The sequence below is a fragment of the Colletotrichum spaethianum genome (genome assembly GCF_022836535.1).
Source record: "Colletotrichum spaethianum MAFF 239500 DNA, contig32, whole genome shotgun sequence".
Taxonomy (NCBI): domain Eukaryota; kingdom Fungi; phylum Ascomycota; class Sordariomycetes; order Glomerellales; family Glomerellaceae; genus Colletotrichum; species Colletotrichum spaethianum.
In genome coordinates this window covers 218395-231056 of record NW_026054802.1, presented here as the reverse complement: position 1 = coordinate 231056, position 12662 = coordinate 218395, and the positions used below count along the sequence as shown (strand labels likewise).

Below are 12662 nucleotides of genomic sequence, written 5' to 3'. Positions count from 1 at the left end.
AACCCAAAAAAGACGGACTGATATCTTCACAAATTGGTAAGCAGTCTCCGCTGGGGAGTCGGATCCATTGTTACGTCAGTGAGGGGACGGTCGTCGAGGTATTTATCCCCTTCCGACCCGAGCGGCCTACATCATGCATCACCATCATCACCACCAACCTAAAGTCAAAAGGCCAACGGACAATCAACCTCATCCTCGAAACGCTCAAAATAACACACATATTCAGATCCACCTAAACCGCCAAAATGCCTTTCACCGTTACTGTTCTCTACCCCAACGAGGCCGATGCCAAGTATGACTTCGACTACTACGTCAACCGCCACATGCCCTTGGCTGCCGCCCAGTGGAAGTCTTCCGGCTGCACGAGTTGGACTGCCACCAAGTACCAGGCTACCCCCGACGGAAAGCAGCCTCAGTACTCTTTTGCTGGTATCCTTGAGTTCGAGAGCATTGAGTCCATTCACAAGGCGCTTGCTTCTCCTGAGACCGCCGCTGTCATGCAAGATGTTCCCAACTACAGCAACAAGGAGCCGGTTTTTCTGATCGGGGAGGACGCCAAGACTACTGCCGCTTAGAAAGAGACTTCACACAAGGTGTGATTTACAAAAAGGAACGGCCTTTATGAATGAATGATGAAAGAACATCATGCCAGACATATATGACAGGAGTCAAAACTCGGGTGCAAAGTACGAACTGGAATGATTGCTTGTCCGAGCAATGAATGAAACTGCAACACATAGGCAGAAATTCGTATCTTGATAATTAAGAGAACACGGTGTACTATCAATGTTCGAATGGCTATTAGCTTGAGCCTCAGATGGCCCCCACCGACTTGTCAGCAGCTCAGAGGTAGCTGATGATGCTGCCCGTTGCATGACATTCTGAATCCATCTCCATTGGCTATACGTCTTGCTTCACGAGCAAAAATAACTCAAAGACCAGCACCACCATCAACACTCCAAGCTGCCCCGTTGACAAAAGTGCTCTTTTCACTAAGTAAGAATACCGTCACGTCTGCAACTTCCTGTGCGTTTCCAACTGTGGTCGGAGCTGGAAAGTCTTTCGGAACTCTAGAAAGATTAGCTTGGTGCATTGGTGTATCAATGGCACCACTGGAGAGTCAGTAAATTTACAGACAACCAAGGACAAGATGCAACTCACGGCAATACGCAGTTCACCCTGGCCCTGTCTCCAACTTCTTTGGCTGCGCTTCGGATCATGCCCAATGAGGCGTGCTTTGAAGCAGCAAAGACCGCGCCCTTGTAGAAGCCTTGGAGCGCGTACATGCTTCCAATGTGCACAAAGCTTCCACCATCGGAAAGAAAACCAGGCTTTAGGGCTTCAGCAAGAACGTGAAAGGCTCCTCGAATGTTGAGACTGGTGATGAAGTCGAATTCCTCGTTGCTCGTTTCCCATACCGATTGGGTACCCAGTTCGTGGCCACCGCACCCTGCAAAGTTGGCGACACCGTCGATTTTTCCAAAATGGGACTTTGTTTCTTCGAGAAAGTCGCGGACGGATTGACGGTTGACGATGTTCGAGGCTTTGAAATAGACTCGAGCTTGCTGTTCTGTGCTCAGTTCTTTGACAACTTTGTCAAGGGCTGTACCGTTTATGTCTGAGATTCCAACTTTGGCACCTTCGGCGAGGAGGGCCTTTGCAGTGGCTAAGCCCATGCCAGACGCCGAACCAATTACGATGATGACTCTGTCGTTAAAACTTGAAGACATGATGAACAGTTGATATGAAGTAAGTTGCAAGGTAAAGGACCAATTTTTGGATATAGGTCGAATGTCGAAGAAATTAGATTTGTTTTTCGATGTCTAAACGAGGGTTTAAATAGCATGAGAATAACTCTGTGCTATCATATTGGACTTCTGGGAATGGGCACTTTGTCGTCAGAAGTGAGGGCACTTTGAATCGTGATTGGTCCACGATCAACCCTCATCATCCAGCACGCACACTAATGCAGCCTGCTGACAACCAGTGTATGGTGATGTATCCGCATTCGGGTTGAGATGAAATGGTTCGCTATTAGTTGGAAGGAAGTATCACAGTTTTCTGGAACTTCCTACGGGTTTTGGGCTGAACCATAGCTCCTTCTCCAGCGAGTGGGGGATTTCTGGACAGCCCACCGCGTCAGGTTCACGATTGAAATTAAATACGTAGACCACTTCAAGCTTATTCAGTCCAACTTTTTACTGACCAAAGCTTTATCCATACTGTGATATACTTGATTAAAATACACCAGAAGATACAGGAAACTTGAAGGTCTTGAAACTTTGCTCTCACAGCCAAGTCTCAAAAAATCGCACAGCTTGCAGGAATGCGTCTTCCTTCGCAGCCTTCTGCACGGGATTGTTAAGATCAGGGTGTGTGGCGAACCCGTGTGGTGTCCCTCCATAGAGAGTCATTGTGAATGGCTGACCTGTAGTGCCCATAGCCGCCTCAATGTCAGTTCTTCTGTTGGCCATCATGCTGGCATCACCCTCTGGAGGACACCTGTTAGCAACAGAAATCGCTAGTCGCCACGGAAATCCGAATGAGAAGACAAATTTGCAATCAACGACAAACTTAGACGTACCAGCAACGGCTAAACTAGCCGGTCCCTTGATGGCTTTGATTTCCTCGTCTCCGAGCAGGGATGGATGAGCGGCGAAGCCTACTAGGACACCCTTGTTTTGGGGGATCCCAAGAGCGCGGAATGCATACCGGCCACCAAAGCAGTATCCTGTAGATGCAATCTTTTGGATGCCCATTTTTTCGCGCAGGTAACTGATCGCTTTCTCTACTTTCTGATCGGTGACTTCCGGGCCGTGGGCTCCAAAGAACTCGGTTACGTTGAAGCTCGCCTTTGGATCCTGAGGCTTTGGCTTGCCATCAAACAGATCTGGGGCCACTGCTACGTAGCCCGCGCGAGCGAAGCTGTCGACAAGACTTGGGTCAGGTCAGTTATTGTGCCACATTTCAAGTGATAGAAGCTGTTCAGACGAACAGTTTGTTTTCTGTCGACTGGATTCCAAAGACATCAGTCAACAACAAGACGCCGAACTGGTTTGTTACCAGTGTGCTGGGAGCTTTGCCGCTTTGATTGCCTGGCATCGATATATACAGATCGACTATGTTTGTCAGCTGGGAGACGACTAAGCGCCATGAACATGTATCAACTACTTACGACCATTGAAAGGGACTACTTTGCCAGTTGGCGTGCCGGCAAAGGCTAATATGGACAGGTCGGCAACAAAACCCCTCGTAATCCCGATAAAGGACATAAGCCCTATCACAATGCAGAGGGAACCTTTGGCCGGCATCGTGGCTTGACAGCCCTTTTCCAACTTCTGATACTAATCAGAAGGATGAGGTAGTCCGAAGCTGTAGCAGATTCGTCAAGACAACGAAGGGGGCTGTCGCAATCAAGAAGATAAGTACTTCAGCGGCCTGTGACATACTTCGAGCCACCTCCCGAGGCACTGTACCTGTGCCGGAACAGCTTCACGTAGCAACCTTAATTCCACTTAGGCTCGAGCTACAGGTGTCACCAGCGTCGAATCAAGATTTAAGCTTTCAAAGTTGCAGCTACAAGCTCGGTTACAGTAAGCTAACATTGAAATAGGAGAAGGAGCTACTTTGAAAAGCCTGGATCCGGCTAGTATTTCTTTTTTTTGGCTGATCATAAACGGGGCGAAGAGAGAGCGAGGATGGCCGAGCGAATCGACGTCGCGAAGTGCTTTAGTAGGCATCCAATCGGCATTCGCTGCACGCTGTGATTCGTTTCGTTCTTGTCTCAACCAAAGCTTAGTGTACAAAACGAAACGAACCCCTCATGAACATGCACCTCTTGCATCCATTTGGGTGAAAAGAAACAGCGCCGCTTTCCTCTACCTTTACCATACACATCCCAGCGCTGCTGTTCATCACCCGAGTGGCATTCTACCTAATAACAGCAATCGTTTTCAAGGGCATTTATTTCCCAAGAACCCCTTCTGATGTCGACAGCTAAGGTATACATAATTCACAAACACTTTGTTTCGCCATACTTGCAGCAGAGTTTCTGTATTTGGTACTCGTTCTCGCCAAAGCCGGTAGCAAACAGCGTCAACTTCGATATTCACTAAGATACATATCCCCATGCCATAGGCTTGTTTGTTTGTTGAAAGATTTAGATGAACTGAGTACTTAAGGGCCTCCCGTAAATTACCATTAGAATCTAGCTTTAAATCTCAATTCATACCTTTCACGCAACTCTATCGAGATTGTCGCATTTGCATAGTTCGAACGCCGCGGGTTTGTGAGCTAGTATCCCGCAGCATGAGAAACAGGATTTGCAGTCAAGACGGCCGTGCTTGGCGAATTGGGACTCGAAGGTAAAGGCTAGATTTCCTACCTGTGCAAGATCGCTAGCTGTAGCGAGCACGAATCGCCATTGGCTATCAATTCTCTCTCCCATATTTAGGATTATTACTCTACCATCCCTTAAATCTGACACCAGTCTCACTGGTACCCTAGCTACAAGTGCATAAAGCGATCCCACAGTTTTCTGAATAATGTCTTATCTCTTCCATTGAAGTTGATCAATACTTTAACTCGTTTCATTCTTTCCAAGCAAGCTAGAATGGAAAGATGCATGTACGCCTTCCTCAAAATCAATGTAACGATGTGGGTGTGGCGCCCAGTCCCTGATTTTGACACGGCTTAGCAATGACATGGAGGATGAAGGATAATAGGCTTGGCTTTTTGAATCATATCCCGTCATCACGCTCAAAATAACATAGCAGGACATCAAGCTAGCTTGGCCTTCAATCCGACCTGCAGTGGCAAGATTCTTTCTACAGAGCTGGTTCATCTGAATTATGAGAAATCGGTCGTTGTGGTTAACTGAAACCGTAGAAATCGCGGATATGCCGTTCACCATGGAGATGGGCGCGGAGTATTTGCTGCCATGACCCATCAAGCTGTCCATCACGGCTATAAACATACCCATAGACACCATCCAGGCTCTATGCAAGTACTTTGTTGGGTATCCGACTTCTGATATCTAATCAGATGCACAGCGAGGATTCGGATCTTTAGGCTTGAAATGAAGATCCACATTCATGTTCGATGTTTCTGTCTTAGATTATTACTCTCAATGCCGGGGGTTACGGTATTCATGTCTTCAAAGTAATTCGTTCTACACTCCAGAGACTTTCAAAAGTGTTAAATCAACATAGCACAGATGGGTGAGAAGATATGAAGAGGAATGTTTGGTGTACCAGGTAAGCTAACTACTGATCAAGATAAAGACAGAAGGTAAAGATAATGTAGTTCCTCAGGTAAGCAAGCTCCTAGTAAAGAATGTAGAAGAAAAAGAAATACGTGTATGTGTCGGGTAGTCCAACTGACTGATCAAGCAGTTCTCATATCTGGACCCAAAGACCAGTCCAAGCTCTCCACGCACCAACTGTCCATAAAAGGTCAATAAGTGAAGTATATCTAGTTGCTTGAATACCCCAAAGCTTCGTGTGGTTACCGTACAACCTAATGGGCGACAGTCTGTTTAGCAGACCCAGCACCATTCCAGGTCTCGACGGCGACGACCTGGATGTTCATCGTTCCAAGCTTCATCCCCGCCTTCGCCCAAGCATTAAAATGGTTGGCCAAGGTAACAGTGCCACTGCTTCGGCCACCGTTGCGGAATGAAATATACTGGTTGAAAGTCTTGGTACCCTGAATCGATGGCGCATTTACGCGCTGGGCTTCCCAAATGGTGTAGGTACCGCCGTCACTGCTGACCGTACCCTTCTTTGTGCCAGTCTGAGAGAAACCGACAGCGTCCTCGATCACGTAGTACTCTACAAGCGGATTGGTTGTCCAGCCGTAAATTGAAAGCGTGCCCAGGCCGCTAGTAACAGCGAACGAACCCTCGTGAGTGATTGGCCTGTAGGATAATACTGATCAGTCATCTGAGCGGAACAACCGTAGTGAGAGGTCTTCATACGCAGTGCTGCCCGTCTTCCAGCCTACACCGACTACAAAATCCTCCTTGGTGTTGAAGTTAAGCGAGAAACCGTTTTTGGAGGGCGTGAAGTTGACTGTGCCTCCGGTCTTATAGTTCTGGACATAGTCGGTGCCTGTCTCGTTCTCAGACCTTTTTCGGCGGGCGATCATGAGTGGGTGATCAGGTCCCAAGAAGAAGTCATGCGGGCCGCGTCTCTCGACATGGGGAGGGAGAGGATCGGACTCATGCCGAGGAGCTGGGGCGCCGAGGGAAGCGGCAACAGCTGCAAGGCCAAGGACAAAGTTGGAGAAAGTAACCATATTAAAGGTCTACAAGATATTCAAAGAACGAGCGTGAGGAAGGATTGACTCGGATGCAGACCAAATTTGAATCTTGGCATTGTAGCTTGGCAAAGCTCTTTATATTCTTGCAGCATTCTGTCTACCCATGTTCTCTCCTGTCTCTGACCTTTGTGTTCACTATTGTTTCAATCAACTGCGAACAGATGATCAATATGCCCGACTGGATGCTAGCGCATCATCGAATCATTCAGTGCTGGCAACTCCCAGCTGATTGTTTATACTTTCGACATCAACTTAGAACAACCTCTGATTGGCGTAGATGGATTTAGTAGATTACCCGCTATTAATTAGCAGTTAATCGGCAAGAAAATGCCATGTTACCCGATAATCCGAACCTATCGCGGAACTATCCGACAACCCGAACCTGTCGCGTCTCGGTAACAACGCCGGACTTCATATATGCTAGACTTCCGTTGAGCTCTGTGGCTCATAGAGACGTCTCTGGTTCCAGACACTAGTTACTAGTTAGTCCCTTAAAATGGAGCGTGGTGCCTGACACTTTATACTTCTTACTATTAACAGGCATTCGGCTCATGCAATCTACGTTGGAAAACTTCTCCGGATACATTTTCCCACACTACTTGCGGTGAGAATTTTGGCATCAGCCATGAGTCAATGAAGACTTCGATCTCGCATCGATTCACCCATTTTTTCCTGTTGCACCTCTCATCAAAGAATCGACATGATAGCCGCTCACAAATTGGGACTGTGTATGGCGTCACATTTAAAGTTTTCCAAGGTTACCAGCAAACGCGCTCGCACTTGCAAGAGGAAGTTGTTCCACGGCATATTGAAAAATAGCATGTGAACGCTTGATTTTTAAGTCTATCTGTTCACCACTTTGAACATCCACTGCTTGCTTTATAGACCTATGGCTTCTGAGTACATACCTAGCTTATGAATCGTTTTCGGTGCCAGTTGACCTTCCTCCAGGTAGTTGCATTTTGAGGTCTGTATTCTCTCTTTCACGAAAGTAGCGCGGTGGTCAGCTACAAATTATATCAGATCTGGAAGAGTTTCTCAGACTTTGCCAGCATCCATCAGCGAGAGCCAAACTGGAATGACACATACAGGTCAATGTTGCAGTGACTACATGTAACTTTCAGGTCTAGCCGATATCTTACTGTAGAAATTAATGACTAACAAAGCTTACTCTAACTGGAGCATTGCCCTCGCTGGGCTGTCTTTGTGATATGGACGAGGCATACCCATATCTATCAAACGCTACGTCAATTTGTAATTACCCTACCCGAAGGTTTACCAAGTGATTGCATGACAGAACATTCATCGAAAATAAAATGATGACATCGACGTAAAGGTAAAAAGAAAATTAAAAATTAAAAATTATAGAGGATAAGCTGAACGGGCTCGAACAGCAATCAGTGCTCTGCTTCAGCTATCTCAAGATTCAGAGCCAAATCGATACCTGTCAAAAAACCGACTATCTCTTATTAACCTTAGCTCATCAACATAAGAGTCCCAATAATGACTATAGAGTACATGAGCCACCTTTCCGATAACGGCCCGTCGTTACAGCCGCTGCCCACACGCGCAACAAGTTTGTTCCCCAAATCCGTTATGCTGCTTGCGAAGTCCTCATAGGTTGATGCATTCCAAGCAGCGCCACTTGCCCCAGGAACTGCATCATCTCCTGTGAAGGCAATGTACAGAACATCATTGTCATCGTGTCCCGTGTTGCCATTGATACTGCTACCGTAGCATGCGGTGGCAAGAGAAATAGACGCCTCGCCGATCATAGCTTCAGGTCCGTCGTCACCATTTGTGTCTCCCCAAACCCCGTAAATCTAGGGATCGCATTATTAGATAAGCTCATACCAAAGAAATCAATAAAAGCACATACTAATTGATTATTGCATACAACCGCCATTACACTAAGAGGCTTGACACCGTGCTTTGTTGGGTCGAAAGTAGGCCATCCGCTCTTAGTGCCTTGATTGCCGAAAACGACGTAAGAATGCACCGAGGCGTTGAGGTCTTGTTTGCCTGTATCATACCCTCTCAACGTGTCGCGGAATGTCGTCTCAGATTGTGTATCAGTGGAGCTACCGCAGCGTCCGTCGCCGCCGCCCTGCAACCCATCGCAGTCTACGTCCATGTTGGCAAGCCGGCCTCTCTTGCCTTGAAGGTAAATAATGTTGTATTTGTCGAGGTAGTCTCCGCAGTAGACGAATTCTGAGGCTCGCTATGTCAATATCTTACCAATGATGCAGCGAGGTTGGTGAAGCACGTACCGCCGCTGTCGCTCTCAATGCTGTGAAACCCGGTTGAAAGGGCATGTTTGCACTTGATTTGACTTCGGAGGAAGCTGTAGAAATCTTGCACGTTGCTCGGTATCTCAAGGGCTAATCCTGATGTAACTATCAGAGTCAAATAGACGAGAAGACTGATCAAAGATAACATCTTGAATGAAGACAGGCGCTGAATTGAGAAAAGATAGAAAATGATGTGAGACGGGACTTTCGGAGACAGGGGAGTATGTGTCAAGTCGCGCTTTGGTAACCACGTGATCCACGGCCTTACTCGGCACCATCTGAGCACCAAATGGTGCACAGCCCTCAAATTTGACACCTTGAGATGAACACGAAAACGCCGAAAGTCTTGGCCAAGACTCATGCGATGTGGCGACCAGAGTTGGAAAAGCAATGCTGAGACGGTGCGCTGTTGTAGTAATTGAGCAGTAACAATACAGCGCCGTACTCTCTTAATCTAGTACCCTGGTCTAAAACAGGGTCTGAGTCTGTGTCGGAGTACCTTACAGCCACTTTTTGAATTAAGGTGGCATCGAGCCTTGATCTAAGTACCTTTCGGGCCGTCGCAAATGATTATCGATCTTCATCCGCTTTGATTACTACGGAGAAGGTGGGGTACGGCAACACTCGCTCGAGCCTTTCTCAATTGAACCTACAACGCCAGCTTGAATTAATATTCGGGCGACTCGGTGGATGTTGATATTGATAACCAATTTTACTGAGTATGTTCTCGTGACTGAAATTAGTGTTCTGTGTCTATTAATCGATTTGGCTATCCGCTTCACATGAGGTTTGTTTCGAGTTTCAGTTAGGGCTGGGCTTCCTTCCCCAAACGATCTTGAAGGACGGGTATTGGACGTCCTGGCTCCTAGGTTTTTTAGATATGCTTTTCTACTACGAAGATGAGTCTTCACGAAACATATCAAAAGTACTAAACTGTTGATACGCAGATCAATAATCATGATAAAGTTGCTCCATTGAATTACTAAGAACTGAAGCATGGCGTGCGGACATCACGTTATAGATACTTGCATCCATACACGTGGGTAAATATTTAGTTTGATGTCCAGCTATTGCTTCCCAACCTTGATCAAACCCCCTGCGCTACAACCAATTTATCTTACTGCTGCTTCCTCGTACTAAATTTCGCTGGACAAACACTATTCCCCAGAAGACATGAACATTTTCCAGGATATGATTATACTGACATGAACAAAACATTTAAATAGACAAAATAAACAAGAAGGTGGGCTATTTAACTTGCAGCTGCCGCAGCCCCGGCTGCGGCAGAAGCAGATGAAGAATTGGCGATGGCTCTGGTGACTGAAAGATGCCACAGCCAAAACCCAGAGATTACAGCAGCTGTCTCCCATTCCTCGCCTAAAGTTCCCGTCAGGCCGGTGCCCAAGAAGCCAAAGTTGTATCCCTTGGTCACGCTCCATGACATGTTGTGAGCCAGGACGGCAACAACCTCCTGGCCATCGCTCGTGTAACCAAAAGACTGCTGACCACGCTGCGGGTTTGCCATGCGTACCAACTTCCATCCATAAGAGTGTCCGGCGAGTTCCTTGATCTCGTCTCCATGTGAAGTCCTCCATTGAAATTCTTCCACTACTCCTTTACGCAATTCGATGCGAAAAGCACGCACTTCACTCTTTGTCCAACTCGCGTCCTCTGGCCTCTCGAATGAAATTTCTTGTTCATCTCCATTCTCCCTATGCAGGGTAACTGTAGCCCGATCATGCCATCCCAGGGCTTTTCTGCTCGCTGTGGCAATGATAGGTGCTTTATTGCTCGGGCCGCTGTGGAGGAAAAGAGATTGCTTTTTGGAGAAGAGCTTATTGTCGAAGGAGATAGTAAACATCTTCTCGTCCGAGGACGGGCCAAGAGAATAAACTTGCTTCCATTTCCACTGAGCATAGCAATTGAATGTTGGAGGAAACCTAGCAGTCGCGGCTACCAGTGTTCTGGTGTTTGTTGTCATGTGATTGAACATGGGAGTCTCAGATGCCGGCACGTCTTGGTGATTATCGAGGTACTCAGGAGGAGCGTAACTAGCAGCTTCGAACGCTTTGCCTTTCTCGTAGTCCATGATGAATAAACAGTGCGCAAGTTGAGGTGTGTTTGTGAGGATTTTGAATAATATGTGACGTATTTAACAGATGGATGGTTGCACCAGCTAAAATGTGCGAAGGACCAAGACAATGCATGGAGACTTTATAAGATTATTTAGCGAAGCAGGATACCATTCTGAAATAGAGGTGCGTTGTTAATCGTGGCTGTATGACATCAATCGGAAAGCCCGGTCAGTGTATCGAACACCTGTAAGGCGCAAACAATCGTCAGCTGGACCGACCTACCAATTAGCAGTAGACGACTAAGCCTCGCTGTTTAGCACTGATACCTCTAATGGCATTAGGGTGGTCTGTTTTCTTGGCAAGCTGACAAGAACTCGGCGACTTCCCGTAACAGGAAATTGTAAGTACTTGCTTCCATTTCGTCAGTAACCCCACTGATGCCTCTATTGGCCGCTGCATTTCTGACATAAGCGTCGAAATCACTTGCCATTCTTTTTCTTCTTACATCACCCCCAAGAGCTGGAAGAATATCAAACCTGTAGGTACCCCCTCGCACTACAATAGCCGGGTTTGGAAATGACTGGTGGAGGGGGGAATGCGTCTTCATAACACCCACGACAGACAAACTAGACCTGTCTAAAAAAATGAGTTGCGATACAAGTGAGGCTGCGGGAAGGAATTAAGTCTCGACTGACAGTTGCATAATCATCATTGTTGAAGCCGAGGACTGGATCTGTAAGAGTTTTTGGCCACAGAAGCAAAATTTCACAAGGTTAAGACTGTACTCCGAGGGATCACTTATTTACAGATGATCTTACTGCGTGACCAGGTCGCGACAAGCTTCGACAACACTTCTTCGCAGCTCTTGTATCCCATTCATTGTACCTCCGATACTCGTCGTCCAACAACAAGCTGCTGCATAGGCCGCACACCTTCCTGGACTTGATGAAATTGTGCACACTGGTGATACTGGGTTGAAAGTCCAGGAGACTGTTCATAGGAGAAGGGGATGTCTAGTCGATCTTACGGGATGAATCTTAGATTACCAAGGATGATTTTAACGCCTGCACTCGAAAACCCAACACTCAGCAGTTAAGCTTTGCCTGATGACTCCATCGTTTGGCTGGCAATGGGCTTTTTGCACATTACACAAAGTCTGTTCTGGTTTAACTCTCAGTACCCTGTATGATGACACATCTTTGTGGAGTGAGTAGATGTTCCTAAGGGTGAGGTTTCGCATGAAATTCCGAGTGAACTCTCACAATCAAGCAAAGGGATTTCACATGGGTGGCGTGCTTTGCCAAATCAGGACGTTGCACTTGGGCGTCGTGATACGACGTCGAGGCCCTTTTTGGAACTTGCTGAGGATGCCGGCCGGAATCAGGAGGCTTTCGGATACTGCTGATCACAAGTATAGACATCTGCCAAGTGAACTTAAACACGTCAGTTCTGTCATCGTATGTTAGGACAAAGTTGGCCGAAGTCAAGCAAAATGGCTGAGAGGTCTGTGTGAACATTAACTTTAAATAATCTGACTATACATAGCCAGGTTGGTGGAGATTAAGGTTTTGAAACAAGTGATGCGACATCCCACTTTCTGTCATTACTCCCAATCATTATCATCAATAACACCATTCCGGCGGTGCCGCCTACATCCCGTTACTAATCGATTCCAGCATGATGATGTGGCCTGACATGCGATGCTAAGAAGCTCTAGCCAAGGGACATTCAGGCAATTCAGATTGAATTTCGACCATGCCGCATGGGCTGACATTCGTGTTCTCAGACTCCTCGTCGGCTTAAAGACGGCGTGCAAGGTCACCGGAAACCCAAAATCTATGGTCAAAATTGGATCCTTCAGCTAGAGTCTCCCATCCCGCTTGTTCCGCCAAATGGCCACTTTCGCAATTATGATGTGATCGGCACAGGGAGGGCAGAAGCTTTCCTAAGCCTCTTTAACTAAGAGCGAGTCGTC

At 46.9% G+C, this 12662-nt stretch overlaps 6 protein-coding genes across 6 annotated transcripts; 1 reads left to right on the top strand and 5 right to left on the bottom strand.

Annotated features, from left to right (window-relative positions):
* Positions 1-245: 245 nt before the first annotated feature.
* On the top strand, positions 246-575 carry ColSpa_09995 (uncharacterized protein; the record flags this gene model as incomplete). The annotated part of the gene is made up of 1 exon (XM_049276207.1): positions 246-575. The coding sequence occupies one exon, from the start codon at positions 246-248 to the stop codon at positions 573-575; it is 330 nt and encodes a 109-aa protein (XP_049132164.1).
* Positions 576-1157: 582 nt separating this feature from the next.
* On the bottom strand, positions 1158-1730 carry ColSpa_09994 (levodione reductase; the record flags this gene model as incomplete). The annotated part of the gene is made up of 1 exon (XM_049276206.1): positions 1158-1730. One exon carries the CDS (start codon positions 1728-1730, stop codon positions 1158-1160), a length of 573 nt encoding a protein of 190 aa, XP_049132163.1.
* A 558-nt stretch (positions 1731-2288) lies between these two features.
* Positions 2289-3311, bottom strand: ColSpa_09993 (hydrolase tropI; the record flags this gene model as incomplete). The annotated part of the gene is made up of 3 exons (XM_049276205.1): positions 2289-2491; positions 2585-2890; positions 3176-3311. The coding sequence occupies 3 exons, from the start codon at positions 3309-3311 to the stop codon at positions 2289-2291; spliced, it is 645 nt and encodes a 214-aa protein (XP_049132162.1).
* A 2206-nt stretch (positions 3312-5517) lies between these two features.
* ColSpa_09992 (endo-1,4-beta-xylanase 1) lies at positions 5518-6297 on the bottom strand (the record flags this gene model as incomplete). Its single annotated transcript, XM_049276204.1, has 2 exons — positions 5518-5917; positions 5978-6297. 2 exons carry the CDS (start codon positions 6295-6297, stop codon positions 5518-5520), a joined length of 720 nt encoding a protein of 239 aa, XP_049132161.1.
* Positions 6298-7796: 1499 nt separating this feature from the next.
* On the bottom strand, positions 7797-8636 carry ColSpa_09991 (endo-chitosanase; the record flags this gene model as incomplete). The annotated part of the gene is made up of 3 exons (XM_049276203.1): positions 7797-8144; positions 8219-8542; positions 8592-8636. The coding sequence occupies 3 exons, from the start codon at positions 8634-8636 to the stop codon at positions 7797-7799; spliced, it is 717 nt and encodes a 238-aa protein (XP_049132160.1).
* Positions 8637-9864: 1228 nt separating this feature from the next.
* On the bottom strand, positions 9865-10701 carry ColSpa_09990 (uncharacterized protein; the record flags this gene model as incomplete). Its single annotated transcript, XM_049276202.1, has 1 exon — positions 9865-10701. One exon carries the CDS (start codon positions 10699-10701, stop codon positions 9865-9867), a length of 837 nt encoding a protein of 278 aa, XP_049132159.1.
* Between the last annotated feature and the right edge of the window lie 1961 nt (positions 10702-12662).